Source organism: Centroberyx gerrardi, chromosome 9, assembly GCF_048128805.1.
Source record: "Centroberyx gerrardi isolate f3 chromosome 9, fCenGer3.hap1.cur.20231027, whole genome shotgun sequence".
Taxonomy (NCBI): domain Eukaryota; kingdom Metazoa; phylum Chordata; class Actinopteri; order Beryciformes; family Berycidae; genus Centroberyx; species Centroberyx gerrardi.
In genome coordinates this window covers 10,622,824-10,647,995 of record NC_136005.1, presented here as the reverse complement: position 1 = coordinate 10,647,995, position 25,172 = coordinate 10,622,824, and the positions used below count along the sequence as shown (strand labels likewise).

Here is a 25,172-nt window from a genome sequence, read left to right as displayed (position 1 = left end):
CTGCGGTTGATCTGTAGCGATGTGACAGGTCAAAGCAAGATGGTGGATCAGCTAAAGACAGTAGAGGAATTGTTACAAATTCATTTCTTCCAGACGGTAATACTGCGTGTTTCAAAAGCAGGCACAGATTTTTATACATTATTAATACTCACTGTATTATTAAATATGTCTTCCTGTTTCCAAGTACACCTATTATTTACAGACTATTGAATGTTGAATTATTTTGTCAAGATGACTAAATAAGTTAAAAATGGCTAAAATGATACAGCTTTGTTTTTCATTATTATTATTAAAAATTGTATGCCTACTTTTGAAACATACTGTAGATCTCACACATCTACACACAATGATACAGAAGGTACAGATACAGGAAAAAAGTAACCAATTTTTATTTACAGCAGTGGATAGCATATAGCTACTCACCAAGACCATTTTAAGTTTGGCCTGTTCATTTTTCTTTGTTGGCCAGTTCAAATTGTTGCAACGTCAGACTCAGTGAAGTTGTCCTTCACTGAGTACAACTCATACCCTTCTATAGTATATTATCAGCAGCCCACTTGCCAAGAAAGTACATATTGTGCTTGTACAGAATCAAATAAACCAATTCCAAAAAGATATTGGGCCACAATTATTTGGCACTTGAATAAACTCTGAGTCATAACAGAAGAGGTCTGGTTAACATCAGAGTGTTTGAGCAGAGACTCAAGGAAGGACAACAGTAACACTTGATGGTCCACTGTTGACTCTCTACAGCAAGATTTGCCTCAACAGACAAGTAACATGTATGCAACCCACAACTAATAGACTATAAGGGACATCTCAAGTGCTAATCAACAGACTGCATCAACTAGTACAGTATGTATCAATACAATATGTATCAGTATGTATCAGTACAGTATGTATCAGTATGTATCAGCATGTATCAGCTATAGGAAGAAACACATTCCTATATATGAAACTGTTTCATGAGTGAATTGTCTTACTGTTTTTTATGTGACTAAACTTCCACCGAAGCCTAACCTTAAAGGGTAACTTCAGTATTTTTCAACCTGGACCCTATTTTCCCATCTTTTTGTGTCTAAGTGACTAAAGAGGACAACAATTTTTGAAATTGGTCTAGTATTGAGCGAGATCGCTTCACCCGGCAGCCGTGAAACGAGCTGCAATGTAATCCAACGGGGCAAATCGCACCGTCAATGTACGTCCACTAAAAGTGCTTGTTTTTGCCACTGACAGGCTCAGATTGTTATTATAAGTGTCTGACAACATTATGGAAAGGACCCTACAGAGAAATGAAACGTTTTTCTTTACCTTTCGCTTGATCCGGTCTGTGTGTCCGGTCTATGTCGCTCAAGTCTCGCGAGAGTTGAGTTGTTGCAGGAAGTTACACACAGACCCAAAAGTCACTTAGACACAAAAACATGGGAAAATAGGGTCCAGGTTGAAAAATACCGAAGTTACCCTTTAACCCTAACATTTACCCATTTATTTTATGTGCTTAAACTTAACCCTACCCTTAACCGAAGTAGCTGACAGTCTACCAACAGTCTATTGATAGTAATTTGAGCAACTCTATGAACAACTTATAGGTTGTTGAAATAAAGTACAGATAGTTTGTTGAACAGCTGAAAATACCTGTTGAAACAATTCTTGTTGACAGTCAGCTGTTGAATATCTACTGGTACATTGTTGACAGTGGACAGTGGGCTATCAAATTTGTGATACCAGGACAACTTTTTTTCTTCCCACTTCTCACACCTTTCCCTCTGTGGATCAGCTCGTCTTCCAGTGGACACAATGGAGCTACCATCCTCAGAGTTGTGGTCTACACACCATGGAGGGGCTATAGATATTCTGGCTTTCAATTATTTCTCACTGAAAGGTTTCTTACTTTGACCAGTGTAGAGCTCAGTGTGCTGTGTAAATTATTGCAGGTCATTATTCAGGCTGTTGTTACGTGTGGCCTTGAAGGCAAGTCTATTATATTCTAAACTTGGCAGACATATTTTATCCTGCCCTGCTGCTTATTACTATTCACAGTGGGTGAGCGCACAAGCACACACACACACACACACACACACACACACACACACACACACACGGAACACACTGAAGGTTATTATGATGGCTGTATGGAGAGCAGGTGAGGCTTTCAGATGAATGAGGCTGATAGGGAGACACAGACACAGACAGGACACTCTCTCCTTCCCCCTGCAGATTAAAGGAGTTTCCACTGCTTCACTCCCTTTCTCCTCTCCGTCCTTTCACCTGCCTCCCTCCTCCCTCTCTCCTCTTGGCACTTCTTCCTCTGTTCTCTCGACTTACTCCTTTTATCACTTATCTATTGTTATTTATTAGTGATCTCTTTTTGTCTTGTTTGCCTTTGTCCTCTCCTTTCTGTCCCTCTTGCCTTTGAGCCTTTCCTCTCCTCTCCTCTTTATTCTTTATTCATCTCTCTGTCTCTTCCATTCTTCATAGTATGGACAGCGGGAACCACAGGGTGTGAACAAACTAATAAGATCAAGTGGGTTCATGACATCCTGTGTGTGTGTGTGTGTGAGAGAGAGAGAGAGAGATTTGATGAGGATTCTGCCCTGCTGCTCTGTAAGCCTCAGTTTCTATAGGCGTCCATTAGCTACTGCGTCTGAAGAATGCTTCACACTTACACATGTACATATGCACACGTAAAACACACTGTATCTCTTTACCCCCTCTCTCTCTCTCTCTCATTTCATGCACACAGGCACACACACACACACACACACACACACACAGACTGCCCCTCTCAACCCTCACTCGGCCCTCTTTAATTGGACACTTGAGCGGCGCACGGCTGCATCTGGCTCCTGTTGAACACAGCCTGACATTTCAGATTGCTGACCTTTCCAGCCCCGCCACAACTAAATAATGATTAGTCCTGGCAACTGTTCCACCACAGTAGCAGCCAGGTACGCACACATGCACACATGCATGTACACACACACACACACACACACACACACACACACACACACACACGCATATTGGTCCAGACAGCGCAAAACAGGACAACAAAAACACCTGCACTGAAGGCTTTGTCTTTTCACAGTGAGAAAATGGGGTGCAGACATTGATTTGAGAGGCCATTGTCATTCTTTTGGCTTATTGATTAGATTGTCCTTTTCCATATCTGCAGACAGCGGCCAATAATGTGTTGTTCTAAATTAACTCTGCTTGCCTCTGTTTAGTTTCTCCTTTCCCCTTATGCGCTCTCAGCATTACAGTGGAAAAAAGGTCAATTATATTCATGAGATCTGGGCAGATTTGAGAGGATGGTTGTGTGTGTGTGTGTGTGTGGGTGTGTGTGCTTACTCGTGCACATACTTTTAGGTTTGTGCACAGATGCGTGCAGCGTGTGAGCGCGTGTGTGTCTAAAGCAATGAAGCAGCGTGGAGATAATAGGCAGTTCTCAGATCTCTCCTCTCTCTCACTTTTCTCTCTTTCTCTCTATCACTTTCTCTCTTTCTGTCTCCATCTCCCTGCTGTTTCTGTCAGAACAGAATAGAAATGTTCTTCATTAGAGCCGCTCTTTCTACAGATATTCTTTGTGTTTCCTGCTTTGCTCTCTATCCTCCTCCAGACAACCCAATGTGCATATCTCAAAGGTCAGAGGTCACATTTTGCACAACCGGAGACCAATGTTCAAAGGGTTCAGAGTCTTGAATAACGTACAAATACACCATTCTTTCCCCGCAGTATTTACTGAATGACAGTGTTCGAATCGGCAACAAAAGTGAAGATACACACAAAGATTTTATATTTTGACCCATCGTCGCATCAATTGGGTTGCATACTATTTGAAATTGGGGTGAAAATATGAAAAAATATATAAAAATCTAATCATATCACAATTTTCTTCAGGATCTTCCAGGGAGAAGTCATGTCTGAAATGTTTGGCTGGGATGCAGAGTGGGAAATCACCACCAGCTACCTGCCAAATGCCGGTAAATCTGTTTGGGGGTGGCTGGTAAGTTTGTTTACCAGCCACATTGGCAGTTAATCAGCCATGATTTGGAGGTCATATTTTATTCTTTAAATATAATTGGCCAGTAAAATAGCGAAAGTGTCCGGTGAATTTTGGAATTTACCAGCCGCTGTCACCAGTGGACATAAAAAGTTAGTTATCCTGCCAGACTGGCAACTTTGGTACTTAGCTCAATTTCCACCTGGCAGCTGGGTAGGGAAACAAGGAAGTGTGGAAATCTGATTGGCTGTTGATGGTCGATGACCGCAAAAGCGTCAGCCGTGGCCAACTTTTAGTGGCTGACGAGCTTGCTGACTGTCCACCATGCAAGGTTATTATAGTAAAGTAAATAAATAAATAAAAAAAATAAAAATAAATAAATAAAACTGAACTAAAAACAAAAAAAAAGATTAACTATATAAAAATAAAGGCTAATGCACTCTAATCACTCAGCTCTATAGGAAATGAATGGACTTCTGTAACTAGTTGATGCGTTGCTTGCAGTGTGAGGAGTTTTGGTAACGATGTGTCTCTCACTCACACATTGCACCATCCTGGCCTTCTCTCAATCACTTAATAGCTTTAATTTTCTTAAATGAAAGTCTGGGCACTTTGATGAAGTATATAATGCTTTTTTCTTGGTCTTCTTGCAAATTTGCAATCATGGAGTGGTATCATGGTATCGGTCCAGGAAAACCTTCCCTCCCACCCTCTAGAGTCCATGAAATGCTTGATTTATGGGATAGGGAGGCCATTAAAACTTTTTGTGTTGTTAAATTACTGTTTGACTCTGATGAAGACGCAGTTGTGTCGAAACATTAGTCCTTGCACCAGATAAATAAAAAATCATTTTTTAATTATCCGTGTGCTCCAGTGCCTTCTGTGGGTTGCAGCCCAGAGACTTTGAGCTGTCCTTCTCTGAGAGCCGGTCCCCCCGTGGGTTCGGCTGAAGCGTGAGAAACCTTCATTCATTCACTCAGCTCTCATTTCCTCCTCATTTACTCCCATCTTTCAATTACCACACATCGTAGAGCTAAGAAACAAAGACCTAACTAACAAATTAGATGTGATTCTCTCTGTGTGTGTGTGGGCACACACGTGTGCGTGTGTGTGCACTGATCGTTAGCACCTCTTAGCCATGCTCAGTGTTTCTCTTCAATGCTCAGTTATGACCTTGTTACTCTTTTCAAAATACAGAACAGTATTTAAACTCCATTTTCTCCTCCAATTGCTAACGCAGTGCAGCAGGCCTCTTGTTGAATAGGAAATAGCCAGTGGCAGCAGCATGTCTATGCACAACAAATAGAAACCAGTAAGTCAAAAAGGCATTTCGTTTGCAGCTGTTTTGCTGTCCTTAATATTTAAGCTAGTGTATGCTACACATTCCTCCCACTCTAACAGACACACAGTACTTTCACTGTGGTGGTGGAATGGTAAAGGTGAACACTGGGTTGATCCACACTAGAGTCCTGTGGGCTTGTAGCTGGTGTCCGCTGGAGCAAAGCCCCTCTGGCAGACTGCAAGCCAGGAGAGAGGGCTGCTGTCTGGCCAGGGTCGACCCGGGCAGGGAGGAGAAGAGGAGGGTCTGAAGGCAACCTAGCCCAACCCGGATACAGCCACCTGCTTACTGTACAGTTCATACCTGAGCTGACACACTAGATCTCTGGGTGGCTTGTTGCTTGGCTGGTTGGTTGGTTGACTAGTTTCCAGGCTGCAGAGTTTTGTTCTTAGTGGACTTAACACCTTGCTGAGTGAATGAGTGTGTGTGAGAGAGGGAGAAAGAGAGAGAGAGAGAAGACAGACAGAAGAAATGGAGAGCATTATTTATAAAATACTATCAGGCCTTTGTGTAAATGAGCAGCTGTGAAAACAACACTTCCTATTATTGCCCTAATTATATCCTTTCTCTGTGAATTTGCATATTTTATCTCCCTCCACTTCATTATGGGGGACTATGCTTCCGTTTTGATGTGGTAAAAAAACAAAAAAAAACACATAAAACAAACAAAGCAGGAGATGAAGGATGGGGGGGAGGAAGGGAGCGGGGCGCGCTGGCCGCCTCATATTGACTATTTTCCAGTTGATTTTGTTGAAGGCTTCTCAGCAGCGTAGCTAAATAAGCAGCAGCATGCTAATGAATGGAGAATGAGTGTGATAATTTACCAGACAAAGAACGGAGGACTGTGAGAGAGAGCAGCCAGAGGGAAGGGGGAGGGGGGAGCGATGGGCATTACAATACTGAAAATATTTTGAAAATATTTGTCATCAAACCATTATTTAAAAACATGTCTGCTGCCTGTATCCCTGAAGGTTCTTTTTTGTCAAGCCTACATTACTAATGCTTTGTGTAAATATTCCCGTCGCAAATACCGTAATTTCACGCACTGTACACATAGCCGACCATGTGTTTCGTGTTTTCGCGGGCAGAAAAAAAGAGAGCGCTAAACTCAGAGGACAGTAAATGACAACAGAGAAGTGTAGCCTCTGTCTGTCCTCTTTCTAAGGAAGGGCGATGTGACGGAGGCGGTAAACAGGCTGTGAACGGGCTGTGGGCTCTGAGATTATTTCTTTGTCACCAGCAGAGCCACCAGTGTTGCTGAGCACTGCTGTGGAGCAAATCCTCCTAGAGAGGACTGATTGGATTTTTGTTCCAGGGAGCCTTTTGTGTTGGCAGCATAGGGACTGGATAATAGAGGTTGATGCCACTCTGTCTCTGTGTTATGGCTGGTGGATTGAGTTTTTGGACTATGTGTGTATGTGTGTGTGTGTGTGTGAGAGAGAGAGAGAAAGAGAAAGAGTGCCTGAGAGTGTGTGTGTGTGTGCATGTGTGGTTTGTGTGGTCATTTGTGCCTGTACACCACATGTGGATCAGTATTATCTTAACAACCGCCACATCACTGTTATTCACCACCTACTGTGCTCCGTCTATATCAGAGGCTAAACATAAGGGCAATGTGTTGACAATATTGTTACCTGTTACTGCTGATGGGGCTTCGTCGCTAAGCTAAGATGTTAATATGGTAACCTGTCGCTAGGGCAAATTGTTGATATGAAAATATGCCAAACTGAGCAAACTGCAGTGTGGTTACATGTTGCCAGGAGACGTCTTGCTGGCATGGTCAAGGCCATTAGCAGCCTTTTCTGTCTGTGTCTCAGTCCCCCGTCAGAACTATGTGTGTGGGCGGGTGTGCCCACAAGTGCATGCATATGTATGTATAAATAATAATAATATACTTTATTGATTCCTGTAGGGGAAATTCTCTGCTTCCACAGGGAGGTCAAAGTGCAGAGTGAGCAGTGTCCCTGGAGCTGGTAGGGGTTTGGTGTCTTGCTCCAGGACACCAAAGAAGGGGGGATGGTTACCAACACAGGGCCATTAACCCAGGTCATCTGATTCAGGGCAGTCTCCTACTTATTATGCCACCTTGCTGCCCCATGTGTCTGCATATGTGTGTGACTGCGTGTGGTCGACCTCTATCGGCGACCAAGGCATTGTGGAGGAGTTGTTCCCAAACAGAGTACGGGACAGAAGTGAGGTTCAAAAGGCAGAATTCAGCACTTGGTGATATAATCGTTGAGTCACTGCTATTGATCAACAACCCTATCAAACCCCCCGCAGATATAAGATGGTCATTCTGTGCTCTGGGACAGTAAAAATCTTACTTATTGCACCTTTAAAGTTCTACTGTGTCTATCTATCTGTGGCCGTAGCTGCTGTCAGCTGTGTCCCCGGCCCTGCAGCACCTGGCTGCCAGATCACGTCTCGACCGTTCTGTCCTCCGCAGAAGTAAATGTGTCCTAGCAGTGAGAGATGGGCTGTGTTTTCCCTCTGTCACGTCAGCTGGCCCGCTGCATCTGACCGGCGGAGGAGATGCGTGCCGCGTGCCGCGCTGTGTCACCGTCAAAGCGGGAATCCTGCTTAGTGTGCCTGCATCTTGGCTGAGGAATATGCGTTGTGAGGTATTGTGTCTCCTCACTTTTTTGGTCTCTTTTCTGCCTTTTCCATGAAGGGTGAAGCGAGACGTAGTCTGAGAGTCAATTTAGTCACAGGAAGTTGTGAAATTAGGCCGCTGTGATTGGACATGAATGCTAACAAATGTTGAATTTTATCACAAATTTATAGAGCTTTGGGTCAGCACTATTTTAGTTGAACAGATCAAAAACGCGTTTGTATTCTGTACACTCGTTGACTTTGAGTTTAGATTTGCTCACTAAGATGAAAAGCTGATTTGGACATGAATAAAAACATGAAATAGAATGCGGATGGAGTGGGAAAAAGTGCTGTGGCATAAACAAATTAATTTTATTGTACTTTGGAGACTCACTGCTCTTTCAACAGAAATTAGAACAAGAATAATAACGCAGCGGCAAGCAATGGCAGAAAAGAAAAAACTAATACGACTGCTGGGTTTTGATGTTCTTTTTCAGACGCGGCAGCAGCAGCAACACCAACACTCTGTATTAAGCTCCGAATCAATCTCAACCTCCTCCAAGTGTACAGTAAGCTGCAGCAATGACTCTTTGGAGGGATTTCAGATCGGCAACCTTGTCTTGTCCTTGACTAGTGTGTGTGTGTGTGTGTGTGTGTGTGTGTGTGTGTGTGTGTGTGTGTGTGTGTGAGTGGGTGGGTGGGTGTGGGTCTGTGTCTGGCTGGTCGGCGGTGAAGTAAAGGCTGCTGGTTGTCAAAGCCCTCTGCCCCTCAACATGCCCCCCCCCCTCCACCACCACCTCCACCGGTCCCCATTCCCCAGCTAGGAGCGAGTGCTGTTTGGCCGGGGCTTTATCTGCTATTATCTGTCAGATGCTGTGCACCTGTGAGCCTGGCTGCTCCGCTGCATGCCGGGCGGCTGCGGTCGCCGGTCCAATCCCAGTGGCTCCCTGCTGTCAGCTACAGCAGCAGTGAGAGGCTCTCTGGCTGCCTCCGTCTCTGTCTGACAGCCGCCCTGGAGGGAAGGCGAGAGAAGGGAAGGGAAGGGGGAGAAATACCATTAAGATGAGCTCTATTCCCACAGACCAAAGCCTGCCCACCAGCCATGTGCCGCGGCTCACCTGGCTCCCAGATAAGTGGAGATTAGAGGAGAGGAGACGGTGGAAAAGGTATTAGAGGTAGAAGAAAAAATTCTTTCTGAAACCCGGGGACGGCCTTGATACTTTTAGGATTTCTTGTGTCGTGTCTGACATTTGATGCCCCGGCAGACGGGCGCGCAAACAGACGGTCCATGCTGCCCTGAGAAGTCACTGCCCTGACATGAAACAGGGCGACTCCGCTCTTTCATATATTTTTGCTTGTTTGTTCCCTGTAGTCTATTGTTCGACTTGTTGTTGCCACTGTATAAATTACAGGTTTGCGAGTTCCCTATCTAGTTAGTGGAGAATAACAGCCTTGTGACACTGGCCAGATCAATACAGGTCCACAGCAGGAGGTAGAGCGGCCCTAATGAACTGAATTGACCGGCGCTGAAATATGATCAGTATTTCTCTGGTGGTCATTATGTTCCTTTAGAAGAAGATCAATGTCTCCTGGGTGGATCACTGAGTACACACAGCTTGATGGCAGGGCCAGCAATGATACCATTCTAAATACTTAATGAAGGATTTACTCACAATAAAGTTTGGCTGTGTGTTTGCTCCGTCTCTGTCTGTCTTTCTCTCTCTCTCTCTGTCTCCTCTCCCTCTCAGTTCAAAGGTCTGTTCTCAGGCCCAGCAGCATTAGTAACTGATGTGCTTGTATGAGGCTCTGCTGTTCATTTCATGGGCTATCACTTTTTAAATTGGCGAATGCCTTCTTCATGGTTGATTAGTAATTCATGAGGAGCTAATTAAGAGGCAAAATAAGAGAAAGACAGTGAGATGCCTCCAACCAAAATAGGAAAATGGTATTACTTTGGACTGTAAACAGTTGTGATTGATCGTAGAAACGCATGCTGCCTATAAAAGACATTCACGGGTCTCTGAATCCCTCATCTTGGACCCAGACAGCCATATCTTCATTTTGCTCAGTGCTTTCCTGATCTTGGAGCATCTTTCCAGAAAGTTGCCTTAATGATCCTTCTGTCCCGGCTGTCCTCTCTTATGCCTGGCATCGCCGGGCCTTTGCTGGGTCTGTTGTCTGTATGCCGCTGCTCTGGTTGGCGCCAACCCCTGCCAACCATCATCACACACACACCTGTGCCAGCGTCTGTCCATCCTGCAGATTGGCACAGGTGCTGCGTTTTGATTGGCTGTCTGTGTGCGGTAAAGTTAATGCACCCCCCCGAAGCACCACAGACATTTTTCACCTAATTGCAAGACCTCATCCTGTTCTCTCTCTCTCTCTCTCTCTCTCTCTCTCTCTCTCTCTCTCACACACACACACACACACACACACACACACATTTCAGAAGCATAGAAGCGTTCGTTTAATTTTATCTGTCTGTCCGTCCATCTGTCTGTCGGTGGGCAGTCTTTATGATTCCAGACGCAGCGCTGCGATGATGACGTGTGTACCCGCAGTCTAATTCCATCATCAACATCATTACTGCTATTATGCCGTGTCTCCCTTTAATGCAGGCTAATGGATGACCAATAAAGATAGATGAGCCTGGCAGTGTGGAGCTAATAGGCAGGACATGATGTCTGGCTTCTGTCCTGACTCGAGTCTTCACCCGACCAACTGCCCCTGTAGATGAAACACAACTGAAACCTTATTTAGAGTTATTTCCCTAAGGTTGACCGAATCGCTGTGTCTTCGGCTAATTATCATGCCAATAGTTTAGGAAAACTCTGCTCTCGTGTACTTGACCAACTATTTCAAACAGCTGATTGAGTGTATTGAATTGCTGCTGTCCTTTTCTGCTCATAATGGTGAAAACTCAACACACAACACTTGTTTGCTGGAATTTAAAGTGATATATTTTAGTAGTGTTTAAGGTGAGGAAAGCTCATTTTACACTTACTGAAAGTGACACCTGTCTTCATCCGACTCCTCTGTAATCAAGTGTGTATAGTCCTATTTATGGCCCAGACTGTGTGTGTGTGTGTGTGTGTGTGTGTGAGAGAGAGAGAGAGAGAGAGAGAGAGAAAGAGAAAGATTGCACATTACCTTAAATAGGAATACCACTGAATTCAGGATGCCAGTATATTTTTTCTAGCATTACAAGAGTTCAGTTTATTGATAAATATCCCCTTCCTTTCCTCTGTCCTCTATAGCCAAAATGAAACAGATTGCTTTGTCCTCCTCCCTTCTCCAATGAATCAGAATCACGTTATTCACCAAGTGTAATGAATGTGCAGGAATTTGCCTTGGTGGACACCGATGGAGGAACATATTACCACAAATAGTGGCATAGCACAAGCATACAGGCACAGGGACAAAAGAGCCTCACATAGATTAAACAGTGGACTACACATACCAGTCTACATACATACAAAAAAGCATTCAGTATGTGAATTCAGGCAGCGTGGCATGGTTGAAGCTGAAAGTGAGAGTTCAGCGGTGCAATGGAGCAACATACCATGAAATAGTTTGACTAAGATGGAAATGCATGGAATAAGTTGGTGCAGACATAACAAGTAGTGCAAGATTGCGCAAACCGCACGTCTTATAGATTATGCAAACAGTAATAATAATATTACAAGTAATAATAATATAATAAAATGAACAGTAACTGTAGTGGGTTTACAATCAATGTACCACTTGATTGGTACATTGGTAAAGTTGTTTTGAAAAGATGAGGAAAAATTACTGTGGGATGATTTATTTAATATGCAGATAGCTTGTCATTCAGAACTGTTAACACTACTTAAATAATAAATAGATTTGGATGTAAAAAAATAAAATAAAATAAAAATAACAACTCCAAACTGAACATTTAATGAGTCTCTAGGCAGTGTCCCATTCATTATCAATGGAGCATATTCATGATCTTGATGACATCACTGAGTCTCTAGCTTTAGGAGAAAGTTGTTCATGTTCAAAAACTGATTGGGCTTCCCTGGGCCATAGGAATAACATTACTGTATGTGTCTCTTAAATGGAGTGGTATTCCCCTTTAAGCTTTGGCCACTTCAAAGAGTGAAAGCTCCAGAAACTGAGCAGCCTTATGGTGGCAGACCCAGCCTTGAGGACAGGAGAGCCATTGAACAGAAGATTAGATTAACAGTAATCCTCCGTTCGGCTTGTTGAGAAGCTGCTCAAATCTCTTGTCTATCACTCTCATTCCTGTTATAGTTTGTTGAAACTCTGCCAAAGTAGCAGTGTCTAGATATACTGTATAACCATAGCTCAGCCTTATAAAACGTTTTTTTAACCAGTGTATTTATTGGATTTTAGAATATATAAACCACCCAACAAATGAATTGGTAATTAATTGGTAAATAAATGAGAGTTCCTTCATCCATTGGCTGATAGTTGTTTATTCCAGGGCTTTTCCAAAGCATAGCAATTGTATTTTTGGCTTGAAATAAAGAGAAATATACCAAGTTATTTTTGGTAGTTTGCAAGTTACAATTTATCAGGAGAATACCAAGTATACATATTTTAGGACATGTTGAAGGATCAAAAGAAACAAGAGACACATTTTCCATTACCTTTTTCCAAAAATCTTTGATAACAGGACATAAAACTACTTCTGTAGTACCATGTATGTACTAATTTTGTGAAACTGAAACTTCTTTAAAAATACAGTAAGTATTTTTGACATTTTGACAGTTGAACACAATGACTCTTCAGAGAAAAGAGATATTTCAGTCTCCAGTATCACTAGAATAGCTAGCAGATGGGATCAGTCACTTGTCATTGAAAACAGCAGAGTACAGAACACTGATAAATACTTCAACAACTGGAATAAACCGACTTGTAATTTGTCTTGTGAGTTATTGTTGTTGTTTTGTTTTTAGAATTTCCCCTATAGATCTAACACATGCTGGGATTAGCAAGGGGAACTGCCATAGAACAGCGAACAAACATCATGGGGAAGCTGGCATTTGAAATAATCATAACCAACTAAATGCCTCAAACTATGAAATGAAATATCAGAGAAGAAAAAAAGCTCTCCATAGTTCTGCTTCAGTTACTTTTCAATTACGGCAGCCGAAGCAGAACGAAATTGTTAGTGTCGTTTATCGACTGTGGTGCTCTCCATTAGAGTAACAACTGAGAGAAATCCATCCCGTTGTATAACCACCTGACTGTCTTACAATAACAAAGAGTTCCTTTCTGTCAGATGGCCTCAAGTCTATCTGGTGTGAAACAAGGGGACAGATGAAAAGTGTGCACTGGGAAACACATGGAAGCACACAGACCAATGAAATCAGACCAGGCAGGTAATCATCTTGGTGGCTTTATTCTCTGTGGAAAAGACAGAGGGAATGGTAATGGGTGTCTATATTGATAAGGTTAATGACCCAGGACCATGGAAATGTCCTGCCTAACCTCCTAAATCAAAGCTTTGAAAATAAATGAAAAGTAAAATATTTCACATAAATTATTTTTTTTTAATGTTTTATGTAAATATTAAAATACGTCTTCTCATCTTTGTAATTTACTTACTTAGTTTTTGTGAATCATGTTATCTGTGTTCACAAATCTTTTATATGGTTTGGCAGAAACTAACGTTTTTGAATAACGTAATTACAAGGTGTACGTTAAAATGTTTATTTTGTTTTATGTTTCTGAAACAAAATAATCAGCATCCTTTTTAATACTTTTGAATTTGATAATTTGTTAGCTCTAACAAGTTAAAGTCATGTCAATTATTTATGCCTTGATGATCTACCCCGGTGATGTGGACCAGACGAGAGTAGCCGAGCGCAGAAACCATCCCCAACCCCCCTTTGTGTATATATTTTTTTTAATACTTAGTGAGGAAAAACTGTCAACCATATCCAAAGTGCAGGACCAAAGAGAAGTAAATAATGTATGCTTTTGTTAGGTTCTTTGAAGACGATATGTGCTACGCGTTACCCGTTTCAGATGTGGAAGATTTCAGACCTCTGCACAAAACAGATTTTGATAATCAGAAGGTGTATCTGGTTCACAGAACTGAAGAGAATGGCAGCACAGGCCAGCCGTGCGAAGCACAGATCCTTGCCCTTGCAGGTAAGTTGCCCAGCTAACACCACACCTTTTCTCTGTATAATGCTGTCTTTTTTCTCTCTGACCAAGTAACGCTGATGTGTACAAAACTCGGAAATGTGTTAAAGTACGTTCTTTTATCCGATCTGTCAAGACATGGACAGCTGGAATCTGACACTGATAGCCACAACAACGTCCTCGGTTGTGGCTAGCTAGCCAGCTAGCTAGATATGCTAAGATAACTTTGGTAGTTAGCCATACCTTGTCATGTGGACTCTACTGATTTTTACATTCAGTTTGTCATCTTGGACTATTTGGCTCTCTTGTTGCGATGCGGTAGTGCTGGTTGCCCCGCTAAATACGTGGCATGCAACGTTAGCCATTCGCACTGGTTGTTTACAACTGTTAGCTAACGTTAGTTAGCTCGCTGTCTATTCTTTCCGTGTTAGCAAGTTAGCTGATACGCTAGCTAGCTGCGCACGCACGCAGCGCTGTCACTATATTATAAACACATTTGACAGCTTGTGCTTGACCTACTGTCATTTTCATATCTACGGATTTATAAATGTCGTAGTGGAGATGCTTGCTGGTTAGCTTTAGTGAATGGCGGTTAGCTTGTTAGCTTATCTGTAGTGTTATGCCGTGGCAAGCGATGCGGTGCTGCAGCCAGAACAATGTTTTCTCTGTCTGTGCCTTTGACATAGCAACCTGTTCGTCAATAGCATGTCAATAACATGACAGCTTCATTTTATCACGTATTCCCAAGTGAAACGTAATTAATAGCTGCAGTTACTGTTCCTCACTACTGCCCGACAGTTTTCTAGGCTCGAATGTTTAGCTAGATTACTAATCCCCGAATCTGAACAGTCTGGGTTTAAAGATCGGACTGATCTCACGTCCTTCCCAGCGTCAGTTGTGTGTACTGTAAGTGTTGCATGAGTTAGCCAGGCTGGCGGTTGCGAGGGTACTGTGATCAACTAGCATTATAGTTGTCTGTAAAAGCTTCATCTTAGTTCTAGGTTAACAGAAAATCATCAGAGCGCTAAAGTGAGTTTAATGTAGTAGACGATAAGAATGGAGAGACTGGAAGTCGTAGGCCCGAGTGGGACAAATGGATGAAGAGAGCCTTGTCCCTCTAACTTCCTGGAAACTTGATGAACACAAAGTTTCTTCCTGATTTTATTTCTGCATTTCACAGAGACGGTAGAGGAATTTGAAGACAGTATAATGCAAAAGAAGATGAAAATTCCCAAGATGTCTATCAAGAATTCAGGAAACTCTATTGAGAACCATTTTGGGGAGGAGAGGATGTCACTCAGACATAAAAAGGTAGGATCAGCTAAACCAGATAGTGGTGGTCTCCTGGCTCATTGGAACAGAGGTGTCTGTATATTTAAATTATGTACTAGCAGTAATTTGGGTATCAACTCACTTCCAGGCTAAAAGGTGCTTATGCTTGATATTGGTGACACTGACACTGATACTAACAATTACCAGCACAATGCCACTAGATTGATGATGTCATTTTAATAGATCAAAAATTACATTGTTTTTACATTGCTGTGCTAAGATTTATTTCCACTGTTTTCTATAACATAAAGTGGCATAGTTTTAAATTGGTAGCTGTATGCTGTGTCTGTGAGTAATCTAAAGACATGTACTTGTTCACCAAAATTGGTGTCAGTGCTGTGAGTGTGTAAGTGCATGTGTCATGTTGACATATGCAAGGAATAGTCATGTACTAATATAGATCTATTTATGATACAATGTTACATTACCATAAATTTGGCCAGTGCCCAAAATCCCCCACACTATTTTTACCATATGCTGGATTAACACAAATTCAGCACTCTGGACAGCTGCCCTTTCACAGACAAATCCTCTGAGCGGCTCATCAAAGAACTCTGTGACTCCACTCCTCCCAGTTCCTACTGAGATAGTCAGACACTCATCACCAAACAGTCAAAACAAACTGTTTTGCAATCTGTCTGCCTTCTCACTTCTAGACTGGTGCGGGGTTGTTTTTACATCTACTCAGCATACTTAGTGTGGAGTGGAATCACCTTTAGTCAGTCATAAATTTAATTGTGTTATTGATGCAGCAAAAAACACTGTTCATATGCCAAATATGAATAGGCCTGCATCCAAATACGTATCACATTTATATCATGTTCTTAGTCCCAACTTTCTAGCTCATAAAATTCTAATTTCCTTTTTCTTTACTATTTTTTCCCTAATTTGACAGTTCTCTTGCTTCCCTCAGGCCCTGTCGCAGGACCATGGGCGCCCCACTTCCAACTCCTCCAAGAGCCTGGCAGCAGTAGTGGCTCGCCTGGAGAGAAATGCAGCCAGCTCCTGTATGGAGGGAGAGGATGACCTGGAGGAGGACCGCCTGGTCAAGGAGGAGGAGGATGCAGACGATGAGGAAGAAGATATGGAGGCGGAGCATCAACATCAACATCATCACCAGCAACAACAACAACAGCCTCCGGACGTGGACACAGATTGTGTGTCTGAGGTGGCTTCAGCCGTGGTTCCTAGAGTCTTGTATGAGGAGCTGGTTCATAGCTACAGGCAGCAGGAGGAGGAGATGAGGAGGCTGCAGCAGGAGCTAGAGAGGACACGCAGGCAGCTGGTGCAGCAGGCCAAGAAGCTGAAGGAATATGGCAGCCTGCTGACAGAAGTCAAGGAACTAAGAGACTTCAATAGGAGGCTGCAAGACGTACTTCTCATGAGATTGGGCAGTGGTGAGAGACCAGGCACATAAGCACGCACGCACACACACACACACACACACAAACCACTGCCGCCTGTGTCACAGAGTTGATAGGGAACCTTTAACCTTAGCAATCAATTTAAGAAAATGTCACAATCTACAATATATATCTGTATTTTCTGAACATGAATAAATATTAGTTAAAACTACAATCCAGAGGCACAACACTTTTTAATCTTATAATGTTACATCTGTAAAGCCTGGAAATGCCAGTGGCAGTGAGGAGAGGTGTGTGGTAGATGTGTGGACACGTGTTCAAAGAAGCTATGGCTGCTTGAATATTGCTATGCTGTGAAACAAAGTTCTAAGATAAAGGCCTTAAAATAGTTTTGCAATGTTTTTCAGACGCTCTCTGTGTAGTTTAGAGGTAAATATGCATTTAGAACTGCAGTGGAAATTCAGTGTTATTCCACTTAAATTAAGATACACAAATATAGTTCTAAATGTAACTGAACTAGCCCATAGCTGAGTTGCTGTGCTGCACTTGGTGTGGCTAATCCTCTTGTTGTTAGGGTGACCTGGTGGGCCAATGGTCAGTGACCATCCTATAACGGAAAGGTCACAGGTTCAATCCCTCCATATGTCCTGTCAAAGTATGCTGGAGCAAGACACTGAATCTCCTACCTGCTCCTACCTCATTGTAATTTGCTCTGGATAATAACATGAGTTAAATGCCTAGGAATTTATTTAATATAGTACTTTGTATTTGATAGTGATCAGCTGTTGTCATTATGTTGTCCGTTCAGACACATAATTCCACTTCTACGGCAGCCTATATATCTTTATTTCTATATATGAATTTCACAACAAAGACCCTACTGTATGTAGCAAAGAGACTCAAGTGTATGGTAGATCAGTTATGCTATTGTGCGTTGAGCCTGAACTGTAGTGGTGAGTGTGATTACAAGTGGTATCATTGCAGTGCACAGCAGTATACAAACACTAGCTTTGCCAGATGCTAGTGTTAACCTCAGCCCCCCTGTAGGGCTGGACAGAGGCGCCAGGCTACTGGCTAGACCATCTAATGGACAGGCTAAAGATTAGAGCACCCTGGGGTGCTGTAGGGTAGGGGATGTAGTGCGCTGACCGATATTAAAACTCATCAGCTACATTGGAGCTTAGTGTGGCCAGCCACCAAGCCAGCTTAGCTACTGGGCTAAAATAACCGCCTGTCTCGAGGCACAGGGAAGCCTAGCCCCAAGCTGGGAAGCAAGCAGGCAGGCAGGTGGGCACTGGTCCAAGGCTAAAGACCAGAAAACTCCCTGGCCACATGCTGCTAGATACTGCAGGAGTCAAAGCCCAACTGGCTGTTTGACAGCTACCACGTGGTCAGATGTTATTAGGCTCTGTAGTGTTCTAGTGTCATCCTTTGTTGTTCTGGGAAGTTGACTAGCAGTTGATAAATGCTTTTTCACCTCACTTCAACTTGACTTGACATGTACCTTCCCAACATTAAATATCCCGTGTGTGTTGTGTCCCAGAGCCTATGCATGACAACGGCACTCAGACAATCAAGGTGGAGGTGGTCGAACCCATTGTTGAGGCCCAGGAGGCGTGCAGAGAAGAAGCCAACACCAGCTCCAGCCACTCGCCCTCACCCAGAACAGTATATACCTGCAACGATGGGAAGGTCAGTCTCATCGGACCTAGTGCCCACTCTTTATTCAATTAGCGTTTTATGATCACCTCTGGCTACCATGTGATTACCACTCATTTCCCACTTTGCTACCACTCCAGCTATGTGGTCTTTGTCTTGTACCTTGTCTCCTCTCATCTCCTCCATCTCCTCTTCCAATCTGCCATATTTACTCCTACCTGTTCTAAGCCTGTACTTCTAGATTATCCCAATAACCCCACTCACCCTCAGAGAGTCCTGATCCCTTCAATTCCTCCTCCTGTATCCCCGGCTCTCTGTCTGTGGGTGACCGTGGGAAGCAGCCTGATTTCATAGGAAATGCGCTATTTCCACTTAACACACGTGAACCTGGGAACATGCCGTTGTAGTTAATCAGCCTTTTCCCCCTGGCTGCCCTACCCTAGCAGGTAAACAAGGTTGAGAAGATTATTATTGTTCCTGCAAGCCCAGCCAGCATCATCATCAGTGTTTATTAGCCTGTTAGGGTTCTTTGCTCTCCCCACCGCTGTAACTCAGCCGGCGTCCTGTCTCTGATGACAGGGGGGGAATTGGTACTACAAGCTCTGGGGCCCGCAGCCACTTCAAGCGTGAAGAACACTAGCAAATTAGAACTCTCCTACATCAGGGACCCCATATTAATTATTTGCACCAGAGGAATTTAAAGTGACTGACAGGTTAGCCCTAGAAAGAGAGTGAGAGGTGGAAGAGGTAGAAATGGATGGGGAGAATTGGAGAAAGATGGATGAAAGAAGAGATGGAGCAACGGAGAGGGAGGATAAAAAAAAAAAAAATCTTGTCTAACTTGAAGGCAGTGGAAAGCTTGTCTGCTGGCCGGGGGCCTAAAGCACATTAGCTGCACAGGGAAAAGCCTTTTGGATGCTAGCCTAAAGACTTTGCAGTGATAAGAGAGGAGAGAAGGGAAAGAGAGTCACATATGCCCCCTGCTGCATTAGCTCACCTAGAACACCCAGGGCAGTGTGCCTAGGCTGGCAATCGGCTTGGAGTGTTGTTTGGTGCAGGCTTATGCAACGTGCAATGACAGTGTGTAGAGAGCTACAGGCTAAGTACACAGTGGAGGTAATCCAGGCTACAAGCAGCCAGTGGCCCAAGCTTATTTATGTATCCTAGTTGGTGAAAGTGGTGCTCCTTGTGATTTCTAATTTGGTCTGAGCGGGAGCTGGTAAGATGAGCTCTGCCACGGCTGGCTGTGATCTAGCCTTGTCCATTGTAGTCTTAAAGAGGTTTTAGATCAGTGTGAAGCATTGTGCCGTTAAGAGTGTCAGGGCGTTTGTTCCGCTGTCTTTACACTGATGAAACAAACTAAACTGATCTTAGCAATACTCTGCTGGCTTTTTCATCTTTGCTGGAACTGTGCTGATCACGACACTTTGAAAATGATTTTGTTTACAGCGTCGCTGGGGATGCACATTATAGGGTGATCATGGTCTGCTGACTGTTTCTCTACCACTCCTCTCTGCAGGTACACCTGGGTGGTGGGATCTGGGTGGAGGAGCAGAAGTGGCAACAGCTGCAGCGGACCCAGGGAGACTCCAAGTTCACCAAGAACCTGGCTGTCATGATCTGGGGTACGGAGACGCTAAAGAACCGCAGCGTCACTGGAGTGGCCACCAAGAAGAAGAAAGACGCCCTGCCCAAACCTCCACTCTCACCCAGCAAGCTGAAGATAGTCAGAGGTAAGATTCTCACCCAAATTCCTGCTTTAAACCTGTAAAGTCAAGACTGGGCGATCCTTATTCTGACAGATCTGTTGTAAGCCGAACTTGGGAAAACGTGAGGTACGCAAAAGAGGAAGCCTTTTTCATATAGCCAAACAATCATAGAAACATTTTTAAGAAACACTAGACGCAGATAGCTTACTATTGGCAATTTGATTTGATTAAGTCTGACTGCTCACACCCGCTCCCTCCCCAGAGTGTCTCTACGACCGAGTGTCTCAAGAGACAGCCGACAGCGCAGAGATCACACAGAGATTGTCCAAAGTGAACAAATACATTTGTGAAAAGATCATGGACATCAACAAGTCCATCAAGAACGAGGAGCGGCGGGAGTCTAAGCTGCTCATCAGACAGACGGTCAAGATGGAAAACTTCACCTACGATGGCATGTCATCAACTGTTGTCACGCCAGCGCCTTCTGCCCCCCTGTGGTCCGCAGGATGTTGAGGGGACTTGATATGGGTGGTTCGGGGATGTTTGTCACAGTCTCAGGAGGAGGTGTATTCATTTGACACATTGGATTTGTTACTGCGTGAAACGTTAACACAAATAGACCCCTTCCCTACTCTCTATATGACTAGAACAACCATCCCCTTCCTCAGCACCCGATGGGCCCTTTGGCTGTCAGACAGCTTCACCCACCAGTCAGTGTAGTCAGAAGTTGAGCACATTAGTTTGAGGCATATGAACTGGTATGAGTGTTTTTATAAGCTTTTCAGTGGGATTGGTATGGAGACGTGGTTTTTCGAGGTGTGTGCATTTGCGTAAATCAAAGCAGAGATGTGATCGTTAGAATATGAATCAATTTATTGTTCTGTGTCAGAACATAATTTTGAGTCCTTAAACTCTTAAGAAATAAGAGGTTATTTCCCTTGATAAAGTCTTCTAATGCTATAGAGATGTTGCAATGTTGATGATGCTAGCTTGCATGAGATCTAAGATGTGTGAGAGGTTGGATATTTTAGTGGCTCACTATTGAATGCTAGAGATTTGAGTGTGTGCTCTTGGTACTTAATGCATGGGATGGGACAACAGGGTCTCAAATGCACAAGTCTTAATTGGAACAGCCATATTGCATATTGCAACAGAGATTCTGTTGCTCCTAGAGATTAATTGTGAGTGGGTGGTCCCTCTTATTTGGAGATCCAGTTACAAAGCATCACTTTATTAAAAACAGGGGCGTACAGACATTTTACGGGAAATGGGATTCATGTAGAGTCAGTTGGTTTCTTATGTGCTTTATTTGTCATTTTTTGTTTTGTTTTTAAGGTTGACCTTCTAATTAGGAACATTTACCATCAGTAAGAGAGCACAAGGAGAGGTTCTGATGTGACATTCCTGTGTTACTCTTAATTAAAGCTGTCTCTTGCAGACAACATGACTGTTCAACGAGTTGTAGTGGTACAGGCATATTAATGCCCAGAAAGGCCTTATAATGGATTTGGCAATCACTGGGGACTGGTATGCCCCTGGGTTTTCTAGTAAGCTGTGATTGTAAATGTACAGTAAGCTGAAGTGATGAAGCTTCACCTGCACTTTGCTGTGAGAATGTAAGAGGCGGCTAGGTACTATTTTCTGTTTGAATCACACCATTAACTTCTGCTGAACTGGGCCGTTTGCAGTATACCTCCCCTTCTAGTTAAAAGGAGCTGTGCTAGTCAGGACAATGTGGGGAAGAAAATCGGGGCACAGTTCAGCTTAGTTCAGGTCACTCTTAGTGTGGAAGCGGTGTTCGTTGTGGGTAAAGCTGTCTGAAGCACTATCCTGTGCTGCTGAAGTTCTCTGGGCCTGCTGAACCCCATAATAACCCCCTCTCTTTTTTTAAGCCACACCACTGGGGAACAAAGTAAGGTTGCTCCGGTGACAACTTCCTGCGAGCCATGCCATCAGAACTTTGAAAATGTCCTCTTTTTTTTTCATGTCATTTTTTGTTGGTTTATGTTTTTTTTTCTCCACTTGTTTTTTTGTTTTGATCCCAAATGGTTTGTGTGGCTGTCTGCAGGCTGGAACTAAATGCTGCAGATTGAAATCTCAACTGTGACCTAGCTGTGGCTAACTGTGAATCTGCTGCAGAGCTGCCCATCAAGCCTTTCTCCTCTTCACACTCTAGATTCTTGTTTGTCGGTTGGTTTATTTCTCTCTTATCGTTCTGTCTGTCTGGGTTTTTGTTATTTCTTACAGTTTGATCGACCTTTTTGTTAAGCTACCTTATGTTTGGAGATATTTTAGTGTACATAAAATGCATCTTTTTATTTTTCACCAAACATGGATATTTCAGTTTCTAGTAACAAGTGTTACTTGTTACAGTTATAAGCTTCTGGTCTATTTTTTTGGCTGGTTTATCTAATTGATGTTGTAATTCCTTTGTTACCTGACAATTTGTTGTGTTTCTTTTTACATTCATGTTTTTTTTTGTTTTGTTTTGTTTTGTTTTTTCATATGAATTGTTGGCTTTAAGCTTGATATTGTATCCAAATGTAGATCACTGGCATCTACAAACAAATGAGAAAAATATGTCTCCCTTCCTTAGCCAAAGTGATCTCTGTGAAACATGAGAGACAAGGCTTCCCTTGACATCTGATATAGACAGAGCCCATACATTGTACTACATTTACAACGTGATAGTTATTCGATAAGCCTCACTAAGGCTATACCTTTGATTTCTAATGATCCGCTGCAGTAAAATGATACAAGAATTCTGTATCGTTACCATTGTACTTTAGCAATTGAGATGCAGTAGTTAGTTCAACACAAATCATTTACACTGAATACACTTTAAACGTCTGGACAATTTCTTCAATCTTAAAGAAATGTATTTGTCGTATTCGTCCAAATGTTTGTTTTTTTTTCTTTTTTTTTTTGTTTGTTTTTTTTTGTTTATATAGAATAAGGCCCAACAATCATTGTGTTATTATGAAGCACCTTAGAACGCCCTGGTTTGTTGTTTTGTATGGGAAGAATGAGTTATGGGATGTAGTTTTGTTCTGTGAGTCAGATATGCCTCTGTTATGCCAGTGAGCCTCTAACTAATTTTAGAGATTTAAGAATTCCAACATGCACATTTAAACCGTTGAAGGTTTACTGGGGGTGTTTAGAAAATCAGGCTTCCACAAGTCATACTACGTTGAAACTGGATTCTATAGCTCCAACATGGCTCCCTGTTGCCTGGCCAATAAATGGTTTACCTGGCAAATGGATAAGCAAAAGTCCAACAGCTTGACTATCAACTTGCTTGGCTTTCCAGTTTATCACCCAAAAACATGATTCACCAATCTAAAAAATATTCTGCAATGAAATGTGCACACTGACTGGATTATGTGCTTTAACTTAACGCGTCAAGATGCTGGTTGTGTATAGATATGAGCTATATATAGATAATTGTGTATTTTTACGGATGAGTGGTAATGATAAGCCAAAGTATTGAATGCTGAGATCAAGGTAACGATGGGGGATGCTGACTGAGGAATCAGCGGAGTTTGCACAAAAAATGGCCCTTGCCAAGGTATTAGAGCTTAGTGAATCTTAAGCCACCGCAAAGGTGAAATATTAAGTATATATTTTTGTTTCCAAAAACTTTATCCCTTTTACATGGTGTCCTTTTATTTTTTCTCTACGTGCTGGCATGTATAAAAAAATACATGCATTTAAAACTTTTAAATGGTGTGTTTTGGAAAAAAAAAGTTTTCTGCTGTGCAAACCAACCTTGCTGAAATTCTGTGACACATTGTCATTGCCGTATTGTGTTTCTCTTTGTTTGCTTGTTTTCTGATGCCAAAAAGGGGGTGTGGTTAAAACAGTGCTTAAGATAGAGCATTAATAGAGCTATTACATCATCTGAAATGTTAACTTGTTTATCAAAGGATGGTTTCCTGGAGCTCGATTAAGCCTAATCCTTTAACTAAAACCATCTTCAGTGGATGAAATCTGTTTGAAAGTATGTTTTTAACCCAGATTTTGCTTAATCTGTGCCTGCGAGGCCAATCTCTATCAAATGTACTGAGTCACATGCCGAGGACCAGTTTGGGTTTTAGCAGTATATTAGTAACATACACCAATAAACACACTGGCAGAGCCATTGATACTAGACACTACTTTGGCTCTGTAACACAGCACCAGACTGCCCAGTACTCGCACTATCACACTTCACTAGAGGAAGAGAGAACACTTAACTTCTGCTGGCTCTGTGGTCCCCCTCCTGTACCACCTCTAGCTCCCTACTCTCCTGACATTTGTATGGACTGGATTTAAAAAAAAAAAAAAAAAGACGCATAGGTATCAAGAAAATAACAAATCCACCCTATCCTCCTCGCTTGGTGTTTGGGCTTATGTTCTGAACACCTGTCAAATTTGCACAAGTGAAGGAGATTTATGTTGCTTTTTGACAGGTTGATTGGGAAAAGAGATCAGTCCTAGCTGCACTGTGTGAAACAAGATCAACGGCTTCATCTCAGTTCTCCCAACTAACTGTACAAAAGACCCATTACTGTTCAAGCCTCAGATACAATGTCAAACTTACTCCAAATGAGACTGATGGGAGGGAAACATTGTTAGGCCTATATTTTTCTTAAAGTGGCTATAAGCATTCAAAGGTCTGCAGTAACGTTGTATACAATCCACAAACCGGTTCTACTTCATCTAGCTTCACCGTCCTACCTCATTGCTACTCTGGTGTTTGTTTGTCAGTGACTGTAAACTATGTATGTATATTAAAAAAAAAAAGCTATAGGAAAGGTATACCTGATTACTCTCAACATGTACAGCATATAAAACTTGTAAAACACCTCAGTACACAATAATATCATTCTTAGGAAAAATCAGTTTTATTACCTGCTTTAAGATGCTGCTGTAAGGGGGTGTCTGCGTGGGGGGTTGTCTCTGAATATATATCTCCGCTCTTTGCTATGTTGTGCAGTTGATCAGTGGATGTGTTCTGTCTCTGTATCGCGTTCTGAGATTTTTACTGGTTG

General features: G+C 42.7%; 2 protein-coding genes across 2 annotated transcripts in view; both read left to right on the top strand.

Annotated features, from left to right (window-relative positions):
* agbl4 (AGBL carboxypeptidase 4) overlaps nt 1-25,172 on the top strand; it is a 250,051-nt gene that overhangs the window by 170,189 nt on the left and 54,690 nt on the right. The window lies entirely within an intron of this gene.
* On the top strand, nt 13,898-20,652 carry bend5 (BEN domain containing 5). The gene is made up of 6 exons (XM_071920470.2): nt 13,898-14,081; nt 15,256-15,386; nt 16,321-16,804; nt 18,315-18,463; nt 19,950-20,163; nt 20,402-20,652. Exons 1-6 carry the CDS (start codon nt 13,898-13,900, stop codon nt 20,650-20,652), a joined length of 1,413 nt encoding a protein of 470 aa, XP_071776571.1.

Coding starts and splice junctions, on each gene's coding strand:
- bend5 (XM_071920470.2), top strand. CDS start 13,898: ATGTATGCTTTTGTTAGGTTCTTTGAAGACGATATGTGCTACGCGTTA. Junction 18,464..19,949: donor ATACCTGCAACGATGGGAAG/GTCAGTCTCATC, acceptor TCCTCTCTGCAG/GTACACCTGGGTGGTGGGAT. Junction 20,164..20,401: donor CAAGCTGAAGATAGTCAGAG/GTAAGATTCTCA, acceptor CTCCCTCCCCAG/AGTGTCTCTACGACCGAGTG.